Source organism: Coenobita brevimanus, chromosome 92 (genome assembly GCF_032717465.1).
Source record: "Coenobita brevimanus isolate Jiangsu-jjx chromosome 92, ASM3271746v2, whole genome shotgun sequence".
In the NCBI taxonomy this organism is placed as follows: Eukaryota; Metazoa; Arthropoda; class Malacostraca; order Decapoda; family Coenobitidae; genus Coenobita; species Coenobita brevimanus.
This window is the reverse complement of record NC_137045.1, coordinates 23,822,790-23,840,800: the sequence shown is the minus strand read 5'-3', so window position 1 is coordinate 23,840,800 and position 18,011 is coordinate 23,822,790. Positions and strand designations below refer to the sequence as shown.

At 42.4% G+C, this 18,011-nt stretch overlaps 1 protein-coding gene across 1 annotated transcript in view; it reads right to left on the bottom strand.

Annotated features, from left to right (window-relative positions):
• Positions 1-13,015, bottom strand: part of LOC145412272 (phytanoyl-CoA dioxygenase, peroxisomal-like) — a 99,668-nt gene extending 86,653 nt beyond the window's left edge. Inside the window, exons 1-2 of the mRNA XM_080282227.1 lie at positions 12,986-13,015; positions 3,774-3,900 (exon numbers count right to left, since the gene is read on the bottom strand). Coding sequence (XP_080138353.1) covers positions 3,774-3,866 — 93 coding nt within the window. The 5' untranslated portion in view covers positions 3,867-3,900; positions 12,986-13,015. The remainder of the gene's footprint in view (positions 1-3,773; positions 3,901-12,985) is intronic.
• Positions 13,016-18,011: the final 4,996 nt, after the last annotated feature.

Here is an 18,011-nt window from a genome sequence, read left to right as displayed (position 1 = left end):
ATCTGGCATTTCCATCAACACTTGTTAAAATAATGGTGGTTGCATTATCTAATTCAGTCTATGTCACTGTCATTATACCAGTTACTTCATGTGAAATATAATCTAAATTACACAGGATGATGATTGAGGATTGAGGAATTACAGTATATGGGATCTGGAAAAGAGTGGAAGGTTGTAGTCATGAGAGAGGTATAACTTTATCATCTATATGAGGGGATATATTAGCAGTATTTTTCAACTGCTGCTGCCGCCGCCATCACCACCACCACCACCACCACCACCACCACCACCACCCTGACCTTTTCCCCACTTAAGGATACAGTGAGGTAAGATTTAGAAACACAGCAAGTACAAAAGTGGGAGAAATGTCAACAGCATGCCCTGTAAAATGGACCAGACTATCATTCCCATATCATTCATATCCCTGGCCCTGGTCTGACCTCAGGTCTATCCATCTAAACATTTCTGAAGTACTGGGATTTTCTTGTGCTGATGTGCTTCACATGCACCTGGCAGAGTCAATCCACTATCAAATTTAAAAAGAAAAAAAAAAGGGGGGGGGGGAGGCACACCCTTCATGTACCCTACATCTTCTTAATCTTTGATAGCTATTCCCAACTTTTTTTTTTTTTTTTTTTTTTTTTATGTGTCCGACTCTGGGCATAGGCTTCACAGCCTGCTATCAAGGCCCAGCAGTCCTCCTACATACCATACACCTCTACATGTCACCACTTCGGCGCTAACACCCACCGTCTGTTTGGGGATGGCTTCTCTAATGAGCCTTCACCATTGCTGTCTATCCATGGCACTGCCCTCCATGAGCCCAGTGTCTCTCAAATCTCTTTGAGCCACATCTCTTAACCTAATCCACTGCTTTCCTCTTGACCTTCCTTCCACTGACATTCATTCTCTCTTTGATTGGCTCCTCTCTTCTCTTCTGATGACCATACCATCTAAATCCTGTTATTAAGATCTCACTGCTACACATCACACCTGCTCACCACCTAAAGTCCTCGTTTCTAAACCATTCTCTGATCAAAACACCCACCCCTCACCAAAGCATTCTTATTTCATTCTTCTCATGCTTCTCCTCCCCTCCCTCCCTCAGTGCCCAGGTATCCATCCAATACCTCAACACTGGTCTCATAACCATTTAACACATTTTTTAACCTCTGTGCTGTGGCACACCATTCTTGATACCTTATACCACTTCTTCTGACCATTCTTTACCCTCTCACCAACCTCCTCTTCACATCCACTATAAACCAGTCTACACAGTCCTGACCACTATTTGGGGGAAGAAAAAGTAAGGGTAGATTAATGTCTGAAGTGAGAAACAGGTGTCTGTGAAGTCCTCATGGCTGTTCAGTGTGTGTGTGTACATATATATATATAATTTCACTCTCATCTTAAATATCGGGACCAACTGCCTAGCCCCGGGCTCCTACGCTCCTCATGGGGCAATGTAGAATTGGAAGATGGATGGATGGATGGATGGATATAAACATATATATATAGATAGATAGATAGATAGATAGATAGATGGGATTAGAAGAGATCAAAACACAACTAGTGGAAAGAGAAGTGAAGACAATGATGAATAGTAAGGGACAGAATATCTTGAATCTGATGTATACAGATGATACTGTGCTCATTTCAAACTATGAATGGGACTTTGGAGACAAGTTAAGTTTTATGGATATCTGTATGTGATGAAGTCTGAAAGTAAATGTAAGTAAGAGTTTAAGTGATGGTTGTCGTGACAGGCTGATTCCGACCTTGATGTGTTGGTCAGTGGAAAGAGAGAGACACTGGCAGAGAAATTCATGTACCTGAATATAGTGACAGAAAAGAGATAAATATGCAGAAGAGGAAATCCGAGTGACTTATGTATGAAAAGTGGCTGGTGCCCTGATACAACATAAAAGATTTCAGTACAGAGGCTATGGGAAAACTGCCCAGAGGTGCTTTATTTCCCACATTAACATATGGGTATGAAAAAAGTCTAAAGTAAGAGACACAGAAATGGTATTACAGTATTAAGAAATGTATGCAGGAAGTGGAGGTTGGAGGAAACAAAACAATCGATGTGGAGCAAGGAAGCCAACCGATCAAAAGATAAAAGATGTATAGGCGATATCGGAATGGGGTTAGTTACTGATTCAATAAATACGATTATATATGTGTGTGTTGTCCCAAATGAATGGCTGAAAAGTGCGACGTAAATGAGTAAAAAGGGAAGGGTGATGCCCTGGAAAGAGGAAATTATAGAGGCATAAAACTTTTAGACCAAATAATGGAGGTAATGGAGAGAGTTCTAGAAGGTATGCTTACAGAAAGAGAGAATACTGATAAGATGCAGTTTGGTTTTATAGCAGGCAAAGGGACCACTGATGCCAAATTCACTGTTTGACAGCTTCAGGAAAAATACATATGGGAAAGAAAAGGGATCTGTACGTTATTTTCATTGATCTGGAGAAGGCCTTTAACAGTTTCCAGGCAGGTGAAGTGGTCAATGAGAACGCTTGGGATCATGGAGTGGCTGGTCAGAGTGGTTATGCCTTGGCATGTAGGTGCTTGCACCCAGGTGAGAGTGAATGGAGATTTGAGAACGAGTTTTCCATGAATGTTGGTGTGCATCAGCGGTCAGTCTTGAGCCCAATATTGTTTATCAAGATGCTTGAAGCACACTCACATGACTTCAGAAATGGACTCCCATGGGAGATGTATGCCGATGAGCTGGTGCTGACTGCAGAGAATGAATGGGAGGCGGAAGAAAGAATTATGAAGTGGAGAGATGGTATAGGGCACAAGGGTTTGAGAGTAAATCCAGATAAAGCAAAGGTAAAGATATCTTGGGTTTGTGGCACTACTGTGAAAGAAGAGGGAGAGTGGCCATATGGAGTTTGCCTCAAAGACATGCGAAGTAATTCCATTTTGTGCAGTGTTTGTGATAGGTGGGTGCATAAGAGATGTAGGGTATTAGAGGTAGACTGTGGGATAATGCTGATTTCATGCATGTGGTGTGTTGGGAAGTGCATGTGGAAATTGTCAGGCAAGATGGCATTACTCTTGCTGGTAAGTCCCTTAAGTGTGTGGAAGAGTTCTGTTTTGTGTGACACATGTTATGTGCTGAAGGTGGAGCTGGCTCTAGCTCTGTGGTTAGAGTGAGGATTGGCTGGAAGAAGTTCAGGGAGCTGTTACCTCTCCTGACACTGAGAGGGTTCTCCCTCCATGCTAAAGGATCTTTGTGTGCAGCATGTTAGAAGTGTAATATTGTATGGTAGTGAGACCTGGGCAGTAAAGAAAGAAGACATTCGCAGGCTTAAACGTACAGAAATGATAATGATTAGATGGATGTGCAGTGGGTCCTTGAATGCAAGGCCTGGGGGGGCTAAGTTTACAATGGAAGAATTAAGAGGAAGGATGGGACTGGAGTGTATTGGTGTTGTGATGACGAGAAGCAGACTGAGATGGTTTGAGCATGTGGAGAGGATGGGGGATGACAAGTGGGTGCAGAAAGTGAGAAGTGTGAATGTTGGGGGTAGGGTTGTGAGATGCATACCGAGAAAGACTTGGGATGAGGTCAAAGTGTGTGTCCTCTGGGGTAAGGGACTGAACAGGGAGGCTGCCATAGATCAAGCTGCATAGAGAACCGCCAATAGGTGACCAAGGCCAATGCATGCAAGCATGTGGGAGCTTTTTTTAAAGAAAACAAAATGATAAGAGATACTACAATGTCCTCCAATCATTATGAAACATCTTAGACTCACCTCCCACTCAGGGTAATCATGCTGTTCTAGAACCCCTTTGTGAGACCCAGGAAGGACAAACAGGCAACCATTGTTTGTGTCAACCTTCTCCATGGCTGTCCATGCACACACAATACGGTTTGCAGGCCTGAAAACAGCAATGTTTACATATCAGTTAAATGCAAGAACTGTAAGAAATACAAGCAAGGAGACGTTGGAAATAGGATAGGGGGACCATCAGTCAGTATGCTTATTACAGCAAATTATATGACAAAATAGGTTTTTGTGATCCATCTTTTTTTTTTTTTTTTTTTTTTTTTTTTTTTTATACCATCACGAGTATTGTGCCCCATTGCTAAGCTATACAGTCCTGACGTTTAAGGTGAGGATGACTAGCCTTGCTTGCCCTAGAGAAGCATTATGTGAGCAGTAAACCCAAACCACCCTTAGGATGTAAACCCTTACAGTCACCAACTGGTTCCACCATCTTAACCCATTAAACCACCAGGCATCATCTGGTGGTATGATTACCACCCAACAGGGAATATTTATTCTTGATTACAGGAAACCATTTGACTTATCATTAATGCACAGAATTATCCTACCTAAGGGTACACCATCTGGCTTATCACTCACATGCAGATTCAGCCAAACTAAAGGTATCACTAGGTAACACGGCATCAGATAGGTGGACAGTCACAGAAATGCTCTGACAAAAGCAGTAACAACACATCCTAACCATCACAAGCAATTGGTGAGGGGACAATTCTGATACTATTTCAAGTCATGGAAAGAGATGCTGATGCTGATGTATGATGATGATGATGCTTATAGCCAGACACCATACTACCATAAGAGGTGACCGTTTGTCTTTGAGTTTGTGGTTTTGTGGGGACGGGCACTAACCCTCCGCCAAGCCACTTACTGACACAGGGAACACATGTGGGTTGGTTATATGGTTACCACCCAGCACTGTAAATGGTTTCATGGCTTACAGGAAACCAATAGGCTCTTCACTCAATGTAAAGCCACCTGAAAAGGAAAGAATACTAATAAAAAGTGACAAGAAAGATGAGGGAAATGTGAAGAGAGGAGGACAGACACAGAAAAAGAATGATAAAGGTGAAGGAAAAAGTAGGCAGCACTACATCAAGTGACTGGATGATGGTTGCCATCACTTACCACAACAACTGCTACTACTATTACTACTGCTACTACTACTACTACTACTACTACTGCTACTTCTAATAATAATAATTAACCCTCTCGCGCACGATAAGTTTCAGTAAGTTTTCTGGAGAACGATTTTTTCTGCGAGGCCGCCCGGCAAGGCTGCCCGCGCGCAGCAAATAACACGTATTCTCTCCTTATTTTCACCACCCAAACATCAATATACTGCCATGAAACCTATGTCATCTTATTCGTCAATGTTTGTTCTAGCTGGTAAGCACCACAAAAAAAACAGGAAAACACGAATAAAACAACATTACGCGGCCGTGAATAAACATTTCGCTACGTCACATTCACTTCACAACATCACCACTTGAATGTTTTCCGTCATACAGGAAAATGTTATAAGAAGTTTTGATAGAGCATTTCATCAGCTTTCTAAAGAGACTAATCCGGTTGTGATAAGATTTGTAGTTTTTGAGAAAATAGCCAAAAACTGAAAGCCATTTTTGAAAAAAATCGAGGAACTCTAATACTGAACTTTTCCCGCACACGTTACGGTATGTTTTTATTGCATAATATTATGCAGAATTTCACGAGCTTTCTAATGACCTAAAAATGATTTCGATATGCCTCATAGTTCTCAAGTAAATCGCCAAAAACGACTGGGAACTCACGTCCGTATGTCACTTTCGTGATGTGTGAACAGCATACGCAATATTCCCGCCTCCGTAACAACGACTTCTTATCATAGATATTGCATTGTTATGTCTTGTACATACGTAGAATTTACTGCTCTTTATCATGGTTCTTACAGGCAATCGATACGTCCAATAGTTTTCAAGTAATTGGCCGACAAAGTGAGATTACTCCTCCAAGCGCTTTCGACTTCACCAAAACAGTCTGTTCCTCCAAATTTTCCAACAGAAAATGCTCCCAAAGGCTTATACTCTGCAAATGAACATACATAGAATTTAATGCTCTTTATCATGATTTTTACGGGAAATCAATACGTCCAACAGTTTTGCAGTAATTAGACAACAAATGCAGAATACTCCTCCTCACCCGCACGCAAGATAAAAAACATTCTTTCCCTGCCTCACCCACGGCTACATATTTTTGCTCATTACGTTTTATTATTTTCTTTTTTTTTACTTAAAGTATACACGTAAAATATCATAAGGTTTTTGATAGTGCTGTCAAAAACTCAACATGACCACTAGTCTTTCTGCTAGGTTCTGATACTGAAGCTGAACTTTCTTCCATCTCATATGTGTGTATGTAAAAATCATTATATACAAATCAACAAAATGCAGATAACTCACTTCCTCCAGAGGTGTTGAGATGCTGGCAGTAGCTTGAAGATGAGGAGTTATGTAGTGTGTGAGTGTATGTGGGTGAGTGTGTGTGTGTGGGTGTGAGTGAGTGTGTGTGTGTGGGTGTGGGTGAGTGTGGGTGCATGTGGGTGAGTGTGTGTGCGTGTGGGTGTGTCTGTCACTGTGGCGTATTTTCTTCTCTCCTTGCGATACATTTGCCTAAAACACATGCATGCACACAATAGATTTCTCCACGAACATTCGCTGCATGACATACGTATGTATATGTGACTGTGGCATATTTCTTGTCTCTTACACTTGCGCTATGTTTTAGCTAAGTCAGTCAATGAAGGGGAGCTGCAAGGCTAGGTGGATGAGTTTGGGAGAGTGTGTAAGAAACGGAATCTAAAGGTAAATGTAGGGAAGAGTAAAGTGATGGTCTTTGAGAGAGGTGAAGTCAGCGAATGTACAGCAAGGTTGGATGGTGAGGAATTGGAAAATGTGAGTACGTTTAAGTACTTGGGTAGTGTGATGAGGAAGGATGGTGGTTTGGAGGGTGAAGTGCTTGAAAGGGTACAACAGGGAAGAAAGGTTGCTGGTTCTTTGAAAGCAGTGATAAGAAACAGGGAAGTGAGCATGGAAGTGAAAAAGTTACTACATGACAGTATTGTGATACCAACTCTAACATATGAAAGTGAAGCTTGGACGTTGTTGGAAGGACACAAGTCAAGAGTGAGAGCAGTGGAAATGAGTTATTTAAGAGGAGCCTGTGGAGTCACATGGAGAGACAGGCTGACGAATGAGGATATAAAGGAGCGTTGTGGTGTGGATGTGGATGTGATAGGAAGCGTTATGAGGAACACACTGAGGTGGCTTGACCATGTGGAGAGGATGGAGGGTGAAAGACTGACGAAGAGAGTGTATGTGAGTGAGGTGGAGGGGGGAAGAGGGAGGGGGAGGCCGAGGATGAGATGGAGTGATGGGGTGGAGAGGTATATGAGAGAGGGAGTGTGAGTTGGGAGCAGGGCAGTGAAATGGCGGGGGACAGGGCGACTTGGAGGCGATTTGTTTGTGGCCACCCCAAACGGGATTGAGGCATCTGGCAATAGATAGATAGATACATAGATAGTCAATGAATGAAATATTTCTCTGTGAACACTCGCTGCACTATTTTATATGTATATTTCACACCAAACCATATGCAATAAAAACACTACCACATGATTCCATCCCAACCTCGTCTAATATTTCCGACTCTATTGCGTACGTGAGCACCTGTTTCCTTAGCAACTGTTGCATATCTCTATAGCGTGCATAATGCCTGCTATGGTAGGTCAGTTATTTCACCAATCCAGGCACTATATGTTTCACAAATATAAGTATTGGCTTCACTATTTAAAGGCAAAATACTCACATCATTTATGGGCAGGGTGAAGCAGAATGGAAACCCCGTTATAACAAACCACACTCCTGCCTGTAGGCTTAACGGCTGATAACAGGCCCCAATGATTTACAGACAATATATCTATGTTCCAGACACAATCACTTCACATTATAGTAAAAAACACTGTACAATCACAATATTTCAATATTGGCTTCTGCCTCGGGTGGGAGGGGGAAAATGGCGGGTTTAAAGGGACGCTGACAGCTGCGCTACTCTCCTGCCCGGCTGGTCATGACATACTGAGATATTTCTGCTACACATTGTCTCATCAGAGCAGTGACAGTGTTGCCAAATGCTTACCTTGGAAAAGAGATGCACACACTGGAACGTACCAAAATTTGACGCATATCGGCCGAAAACTTTTCTTTTGACAACGTTTTTTCTGCTTAGGAACGCGATTCGAGTGACTGAACATCTTTAGAACAATCCACATGAAACGCGAATCGCGTGAGTGACCCTGAGAGGGTTAAAATGTTGTAGGTGGAGGAGCTCATCATCCACTCACTCGTTGTAGTGCTGCTCTCGGGTGTCTGCCCTTTCCTCTCCTCCATCCTTTTTTCCTTCCATCCACTTCTGTCTTTCTTTCCTTCATTCCTTCCTCGTCCTACTGCCCACGGGTGACCTTACACTCCCCCTTCTGTCTTTCTTTCCTTCAGTCTTTCCTCTTCCTTCTGCCTGTGGGTGACCCCACACTAAGTGACAAGGCAAATGGTTTCCTGTACACCAGGAAGCCATTTACTATGCCGGATGATAACCATATAACCAAATTTGGGCCCCTGGTGGTTTAGTGGGTTATTACTGTACAGTGCTCCAATCGGAGGGATGGTTGGGGTTTATTGCTCACGTAAGGCCAAGGATGAGATGGAGGGATGGGGTGGAGAGGTATATGAGAGAAGGGTGTGTGAATTGGGAGCAGGGCAGTGAAATGGCGGGGGACAGGGTGACGTGGAGGCGATTTGTTTGTGGCCACCCTGTATGGGATTAAGGCGTCTGGCAATAGATAGATAGTAATGCCACTCAGGGATGAGTGAGGCTGGTCTCTCATCTTAATGTCAGGACCAACTTGCCTAGCCCCGGACTCCTACGTTCCTCATAGGACAACGTAGGATTGGATGATGGATGGATGGATGGATGAGAAAATAATAATATAGTACAAACTCCCAAAATCTGAATTACTTGGGTACTATGGCTCTACAGATAACTGAAAACTTTGGAATACTGAATCATAATGATAACTAATAAGAAAATCATTATTTAAATAGCCCACATTACCATCAGCAGTCAATACGATACAGTACTTTGTATTACCAAATTTATATCTATTAAAAAAAAAAAAATATGTTCTTGTTCCTGTTGTTGAGTAATCTTGGTCTGTCTGGCCAAGAAGATCCATCAACTGCAGACAAACATCCTCCCCAGCAGGGCCATCCCATGCTCTAAACCAATGTTCCATTGCTGCAGCCAAGTGCAAACGTTTGGTTCCACATTTGCACCTCCACCCAGTTAACAGGGGCACCACAGTACTGTAGGCTCCACATCATCCCATTATTTGGTTATACGGTTATCATTCACTGTTGTAAATGGTTTCCTGGGTTACAGTATGCCATTAGACCTGTCACTTAGTGTAGAGCAGCTTGTATTGGAATGAGGAGTAATAAAACGTAATAGGAAGTATGGGAGAAATAGAAGAGGAGAGCAGATATAGGCAAAGAATGATAATGTGATGGAAGAAAGAGGCAGCACCTCACTGAGTAGATGATGATATCACTGTGAGGACAGGTGATGGGAACACCCCCATGAGGATACATACAAGGGAAAGTAGACATTACAAATGTAATTTTCGGATTTCAGAATTTGTACTGTAATAATACAGTAATACTACTACTACTACTATTAATTATAATAATAATAATAATAATAATAATAATTTATCTATCTATCTATCTATCTACTGTATCAATCTATCTATAGCCAGACGCCATAAACCCATGAGGGGTGGTCGTTTGACTTTGAGTTACCGTAGTTATTTGATGGGGAGGGACACCAACCCTCCAATAACCCACTTGTTGACACATAGGGAACACATATGGTTTGGTTATATGGTTTTATAATAATAATAATGGCTAAGGGTTTGCTTCTCAAAAGCATCAGCTCTTCTACAGAATCTGCTAGTGCTACAAACCTAGGAAAAATAACACGATTATGAATTTGCATTCAGTACTGCATCAAAACAATGACATCTAGTAAACCAAACAATTCTCCTATACACTACCATCAACATGATCAGAGTTTTCAGGGAAGGAAAACTTGTTTCTTAAAAGACTAAACTAACCACACAGCTTGTTATTTTTGTCTGTCTGATCGAGCAGACCCATCGACAGAGGCAAGCAACTGTTCTTTCAATGTCATGCTGTACAGTGAACCAGTGTTCCCATGTGGCTGACAGTGCCTTGCCACAGTGAGGTTGGGGGGGGGTCGGGTCAGTGTGGTGGTTTGGTTCCTGGGTAGATACTGTATTATTTTGCATCTCTTCACCCAGTTAACAGGAGCATTAAAGCAAGCTCCATGTCACCACATTATTTGGCTACAGTTTGGTCTCGCTGTAAGACTGTTTGCTATGTGATAAATTGCTAGAACGATAATTAAAAAATCATACCCTCTTTCACAATAACATTTAAAAATTAGTTGCGATTTCACTGGAATGATAGTTTTGACAGCCGCTTTTGAGAATCTCGTGTGGATGTAGTGACGCAAGCAAGCCGACAGTCAGCTGCCAGAGCCAAGATGGCCGCCCAGTGTTTATATTTGCTGTGATCATCTGCCTTTCATTCTATTTTGTCCATGAAAGACCACTGTTATTGCCAAGTAACAGAGCAAGTGCTTAAAAAACAGAGCAGTGTGTGATATTAAGTGGTACCTTTCTGTGTGAAATACTGAAACATGCAACTTGAACACAAAACATGCAACTTGAACACTGTGTCAACCTTACATTTCCTCTATCTGGGTTTCCTCTCCTAACACTGAGAGAGCTCTCCTTTTGTGTTACGGTATCTTTGTATGTGGCATGTGTTAGAAGTGTCATGCTGTATGGTAGTGAGACCTAGGCAGTAAAGGAAGAGGATATTCCATGAATCAAATGTACAGAAATGACAGTTTATTAGATGGATGTGTAGTGTGTCCTGGAGGGGGTGTCTTGAGGCCTGGAGGGGGTGTCTTGGATTACAAATGAAGAGTTGAGAGGATGGATGGGACTTGAGTATACTGGCATTGTGGTAAGGAGAGGTAGACTGAGGTGGTCTGAACATGCTGAGATGATGAAGGATGACAAGTGGGTGTGGAAGGTGATAAAGTGTAAACATTGGGTGTAGCGTTGCAAAAGGCAGACCTGGGATGAGATCACAGAGAGTGACCTCAGGGATAATGGACTGAACAGGGAGGCTGCCAGAGACTAAGCAGCATGGAAAGCCATGATTAGGTGACCATGGCCAACCCATGCAAGCATGTTGGAGCCTTTATTAACAATACAATATGACGACGGCACTCCTTTCTTCCTATTTTTCTCCCATTCTTCCTATCTACCTATCTATCTATTCCCAGACACCATAATCCCTTAAGGGGTGGCCATTTGACTTTGAGTTATTTGTTTTAAGGGGATGGGCACTAACCCTCCACCAACCCACTTGTTCACACGTAGGGAGCACGTATGGTTTGGTTATATGGTTACCACCCAGCGTTGTAAATGGTTTCTTGGCTTACAGGAAACCATTTGGCTTGTCACTCAATGTAAAGCCACCTGTAAAGGAAAGAAAAGCAATAAGAAGTGACAGGAAAGATGCGAGAAATAGGAAGAGAGAAGGGGAGGCACAGAAAAAGAATGATAAAGGCTAAGGAAGAAGTAGGCAGCACTACATCAAGTGAGTGGATGATGGTCGCCACCACCTACCACCCTACAATTATTATTACTCTTCTTTCCGCTTCAGGCAATTCTTTACTGAGTGACAAGCCTAATGGTTTCCTGTAACTCTGGAAACCATTTACAAATAATGAGGTGATGTGGGGCCTACTGTGGTGCACCTGTTAACTTGATGGAGATGCATATGCAGCATTTATCCAGGAACCAAACCTCCGCATTCTTCCCCGTGCCTCATTGCTGTGAGGTGCTGACTGCCGCAAAGGAACATGGGTTCACTGCACAAGACAGTGCTGCAGGGCCTGTTGTTTGCCTAGGTTTGATGGGTCTGCTTGGCCAGACAGACTGGGGTTACTCAACAACAACTGCATTCAGGTTTTTGTTTTGTGTTTTTTAAGCTTTTCCAAATCTTTGGTGGTTAGGATGGGGGTTTAGCTTTAGCTAGTGTAATTCACTGTGATTTTACTAAATAGTCTGTAGATTATTTTCAAGGAGACTTTGCAATGATGTTGCTTGTATGCTGAGATAAGGCCATGGATGTGTCCAAAGCAAGCTCTAAAATTCGAGGGTGTCTATCCAGCAGGAATGGTTAGTTAAATTAATAAGGGAGATTTGTCAATGTGCAATATTCATGTGTGTCTGGGGTAAAGAAGGTGATGATGGCTGATCTGGTTGGTGAAGCAGACATTCTATTTAGCCTAAGCCACTGTTTTCATTAGTGTACATACTTCTGGAGCTAGCCTTCTGGCTTACTGAGTCTCAGAGTTATTAATATATTGCTGGGTCAGTGACTTAAAACTGTTACTGAATGAGGACAGGTTGCCAGGTCATGGAGGAAAAGGTTTAAAGGTGAACAGACTGAACCCTGTGGAACATCACCGGATAGTACTGTGAATCAGAAACTTTGGTTTTGGTTGAGTTCCTGAGCCTGTCCACCTGAGAGGAAGTTGGCTGGAGAGGATCCCCTTCCTGTGGTTGAACCAATATGGCCGGATAGGGACTCCAAAAAAAGAACCAGCCCACCCCAGATGGAGAAACTGTCTGGGTATGCAGAGATCTCTGGACTCTCCTCATTTCCCAAAAGGAGAATGGTGGGCTACAATGTCGGAACAAAAGCCGCATTTCCAGAGACACACAAAGATTATAATGATATGCCAATGCTGTACAAGGTATACATTCTCATACTACATCACCACTTTTAAAGTATAATAACCCAAGGCTAGCCTAATATATACAGAACATTTCAAAATAGGCGACTGGTGTACACCCGTGGCTGATCATATGATCAAAAACCTTCATCCACCACTTTGGTATTCTTACCTGTATGCAGCACCTGATCATTACCCAGACATCCTGAAGAGGACAACACTGATCAACAGGTGAAGAGACTAACCTAAAGGGGAAGTAGTGAAGATCCTGGTGGAGAGGGTGGCGAGACGTGCGAGTGCCTGGATCTGGAGGTTTGTTGATGAGCATGGTATGCATGGCCATGATGTTTGGTCCAGTGAAACATTCAACATAATCAAGTATCTGTAATACATACAGTCTTATAATTTCTGTAATATTTCAACAAATAACTTTTGAAACACTATCCCCATACACACTCGGTAAATTAAGAGTTGATTATGGATCACCATCTTAGAAATTCAAATTTCATTAAAACAAACATTATTGATCTTCCATAAGATCCACTAACATGCCACAGGCCCATAGTTTTGTTGGGTAAGGAGGATGTCTAACATTTCCTCCTTACTTATTTGTTTTCCAGACTACAGTATTCATTATTATCCCCTGGTTTTCTTCTAATGCCTTTTCAACAATGACATAGATTGGATGAAAAATACACAAAAATACAGTAATGGGACAAAATCATAAATAAATCAGTAAGGAAGAGGTGTCAGTAGGCTTCCTAATTGTACTAGAATACCACCCATCAACAGTACTGTAAACCATTCAGTATGGGTGGTGGGTATTTGGTGCTGAAATTGAGACATATGAAGGGGTGTGGTACAAAAGAGGACTGCTGGACCTCAGGGAACAGTCTCTCTCTCAATCACTCTTTCTCTCTCTCTAAGCATGTGGTTTTTTCCAAGTGTCATCTATGTCTTGTCCACTCTTTAAAATGTGCCTTATACTACGTTACTTGTTTCTCAGACTACAGGACCATCTGGGCCTTAACCCTGGAACGCTAACATCGGGTTAATTTCCCCCAGTGTCTTATCTTTTCCGTGTTTACCGCATGATAAGGAAGGGTATGCAGCTGTCCTTCCACAAGTGCTCAGGTCATCCTAGCCTCTTGCCATGATAGGTAGTGCACCTTTTCTCTCGCCCATATTTCCCCTCATATTTGAGGATTGAAGGGTAAGTTTACACAATGTTAGCAATGCAGGATATATATATATATATATATATATATATATATATATATGTATACATATATATATTTTTTCCATGACATTTTCAAGCCAGGGTGATTTGTAAGCGACATACCCAGCTTCAATCTCCAGGGTCCAATAATAATCTTGACCAAAGCTAATGTCCTTTGGGCAATACAGATTTGAAGGTAAAACAGTGGACCTTTTTTTTAAATTATTTTGGTAAAATCACATGTAACTTTATTTTTTGATACTGTTTGTTCTTTTTTGCATGTAAAGGAAGTGTGAGAGTTGTGTTTTCATACCATGTTTTCGGATTCAGAAAAAAGATTGAGTATAAGTATTTTTAATTAATTTACTAATATTGGGTAAAATTCTCCCATGGTTAGCAGTAACTTTTCAAAGCTGATGTTAGCATTCCAGGGTTAATGATACAAGAATCTTCCATGGAAATGTGTGGTGTCACTATTGCTTTGTGTGCCTTACTCAGTATGACACTGGCAGGAAGATAAGGCTTGATAAGCTGGGTGTCTCCCAAATGCCCTTACAATGAAAGAAGCATGATCCTTGGTTACATAAATATAGTAGCTATAATTTTCACATTCCACACTCTTCCTTTGGAGGCATCCTGGTAAAAGTGCCGAAGACTGAAGCGGCAGATCTGTGTGCATCATTTCACTTACACTTTCAATTCTCATGCATCCTGGTCTGGTCCTCTGTGTGGCACTACATGCCCACCTTATCATCAAACCTATTTCTAAGAATATCTGCTCCTTTAACTGGCCATGTTTAACTACCATACAGCATCATACAATAACGACCCAGTATACAATCATCTGGTAAGCGATCAATCCCTATAGAGATTAATGAAAATTTGTAGTACCCAGTTTCAAGTTAATGAACAAGAAAATTGCTTACATGATTTTTGTTATGTCTGCATAAAATGATCCCACATGAATGTGCTGCCACCTGCGCAAGCCTACAGCCATACATATCAGCCAAGATGGCCAACCCGTGTGTATATACACAAATCCCTTTTCTAAGGCCTCTGCACAAGCATCCTTCTTCCCACCATCCCTTTGATGTCCCCATGTCACCTGCCCATTTGCTCACGTGTCTTGCTGCTATGATCTTGTTCCTTGTGTCCCCAAGTTACATAATATTCTTGCATGTCCAAAGCCATCAAAACACCACTACTATCACAAAATAACAATAAGAGTGTGCAACAAACAGTGCATTGTGTAATATTACAGGGGCTGGGAGGGGGTTGGTGATAGCCAATACCTTCTTCAGGCATAAAATGATCCACAGGTATACATGGCGAGTGATGAGAAGGGTGGGTGGTGAACTGAATGAAAGGAAGGCAATGATTGATTATGTGTGTATGGATGAAAGGATGCGAAGATGTGTAATGGATGCAAGAGCTTATAGAGGTTGGGGGAGTGGACTTTCTGACCACTACTTGGTGGTGGCCAGAATTAGGATACAAGTAAGATGGAGGAATAGAAGAAGGGAAAGACGAGAGGAAGGAGTAGTTGCAAGGAGAGTGGAATGATTGCAAGAGGATGAGAAAAAGGCAGAGTATAAGAGAGAAGTGGAGGAACGATTGGGGAAATATGAATTGGAGCAGATGGGGGACGTGGAAGGTGTGTGCAGGATACTTACAGAAGAAATATGTGCAGCATGTGATGTGGTGTGTAGGAGGAAGAGAAGATGGAGGGTGGTGCAAGGAACAGCGTGGTGGACTGATGAGGTGAGACAGGCTGTGGCACAAAAGAAGAATGCATACAATGAATGGATGAGAAATAGGTTCGTGGAAGAAGTTGAAAGGCGGAAGAGAGAGTTATATGTAGAAAGAAAGAGAGAGGTGAAAAGATTAGTAAGAGACAGTAAGGAGAGAGTGGATGAGGAATTTGGAAGGAATTTGAGTGTAAAGTGGAGGGACTGTAAGAAAATGTTCGGAAAAGTGGTGAAAAGAGTAAGACAGGGTGGAAGTGAAGTTAGCAGGGGAGTGAAAGATAAAAACGGTAGATTACTAGTGGAGAAGGGAGAAACAGTGAGCAGATGGAGAGAACACTTTAAGGAATTGTTGAACATACAGGATGGAAGTAATGTGAGTATAAGTGGCTGGGGAATGGCTGGGAGAAGGAGGGAGGTGAGAAGACAGGAAGAAATCAGTAGGATAGAAGTTGTGGAAGCAATGAAGAAACTTAAATTGGGGAAAGCCCCAGGAATTGATGGAGTGTGTGGTGAAATGCTGAAGCATGGGGGAGAGATAGTAGTAGAATGGATGTGGAAGATGTGCAGATTGGCCTGGGAGGAAGGTAGAGTCCCGGAGGATTGGAAGTCAGGTATAATTATTCCCTTGTACAAAGGAAAAGGGGAAAAAGAAGTGTGTGGTATCATAGGGGCATTTGTTTTCTTAGTATAATAGGAAAAGTGTATGGTAGGATACTTATTGACAGAGTCAGAGAAAGGACAGAGGAAATAGTTGGAGAAGAATAGGGAGGCTTTAGGAAGGGAAGAGGTTGTGTGGATCAGATATTCATTCTTAGATCTTTAGTGGAAAAGTTTCTAGAGAAGGGAAAGAAGTTGTATGCGGCTTTCATGGATTTGGAGAAAGCATATGACAGGGTGGATAGACAAGGATTGTGGAAAGTATTAAGAATATATGGAGTAGATGGAAAGTTGTTGAATGCTGTGAAGAGTATGTATGATGGTGCTAAGGCTGCAGTGCATGTGGATAGTGAACTAAGTGAATTTTTCTCTTTGAAAGTTGGGTTGAAACAGGGATGTGTCATGTCTCCGTGGTTGTTCAATCTGTTCATGGATGGGGTAATAAAAGAGGTGCAAGGTAGGGTAGTGGATGTTGGAGTGGCCCTGGTGAGAGAGGATAGTGTTTGGAAACTCCCTGTACTGTTGTTTGCAGATGATACTGTGTTGTTGAGGGAAGACGAAGGGGAGCTGCAAGGCTCGGTGGATGAGTTTGGGAGAGTGTGTAAGAAACGGAATTTAAAGGTGAATGTAGGGAAGAGTAAAGTGATGGTCTTTGAGAGAGGTGAAGTCAGTGAATGTACAGCAAGGTTGGATGGTGAAGAATTGGAAAATGTGAGTATGTTTAAGTACTTGGGTAGTATGATGAGTAAGGATGGAGGTTTGGAGGGTGAAGTGCTTGAAATGGTACAGCAGGGAAGAAAGATTGCTGGTTCTTTGAAAGCAGTGTTAAGAAACAGGGAAGTGAGCATGGAAGTGAAAAAGTTACTACATGACAGTTTTGTGATACAAACTCTAACATATGGAAGTGAAGCTTGGATGTTGTTGGAAGGACACAAGTCAAGAGAGTGGAAATGAGTTATTTAAGAGGAGCCTGTGGAGTCACATGGAGAGACAGGCTGACGAATGAGGATATAAAGGAGCATTGTGGTGTGGATGTGGATGTGATAGGAAGTGTTATGAGGAACACACTGAGGTGGTTTGGTCATGTGGAGAGGATGGAGGGTGAAAGATTGATGAAGAGAGTGTATGTGAGTGAGGTGGAGGGAGGAAGAGGGAGGGGGAGGCCAAGGATGAGATGGAGGGATGCGGTGGAGAGGTATATGAGAGAGGGGGGTGTGAGTCGGGAGCAGGGAAGTGAAATGGCGGGGGACAGGACGACGTGGAGGCGATTTGTTTGTGGCCACCCCAAATGGGATTGAGGCGTCTGGCAATAGACAGATAGATAGATAGATCCCTATCTTCTAGTGCCTTTCCTTATGTCGGCAGATGCAGTCATGGAATGGCAGATCTTCCTCAACATGGACTCCTCTCTTCATAAGGACTCTTTTAGAATAAACACAGGTAGGTCCCACTCCCCTCCATCTTCCTTTACCTCAGCGGCCTACTTTGAGGACCTTTCCACGTACCAAACTTGATCATTCAGTGGACGGTATGATGTTCTGATGATGGAGCTCTAGCCATCCTCCAGACCTTGAGTATGTGTGGACCTTCCTCCATCCCCAACTGGTGGTTTTATATACCAACTCGCAGTCCTCACTCACCCTCCTT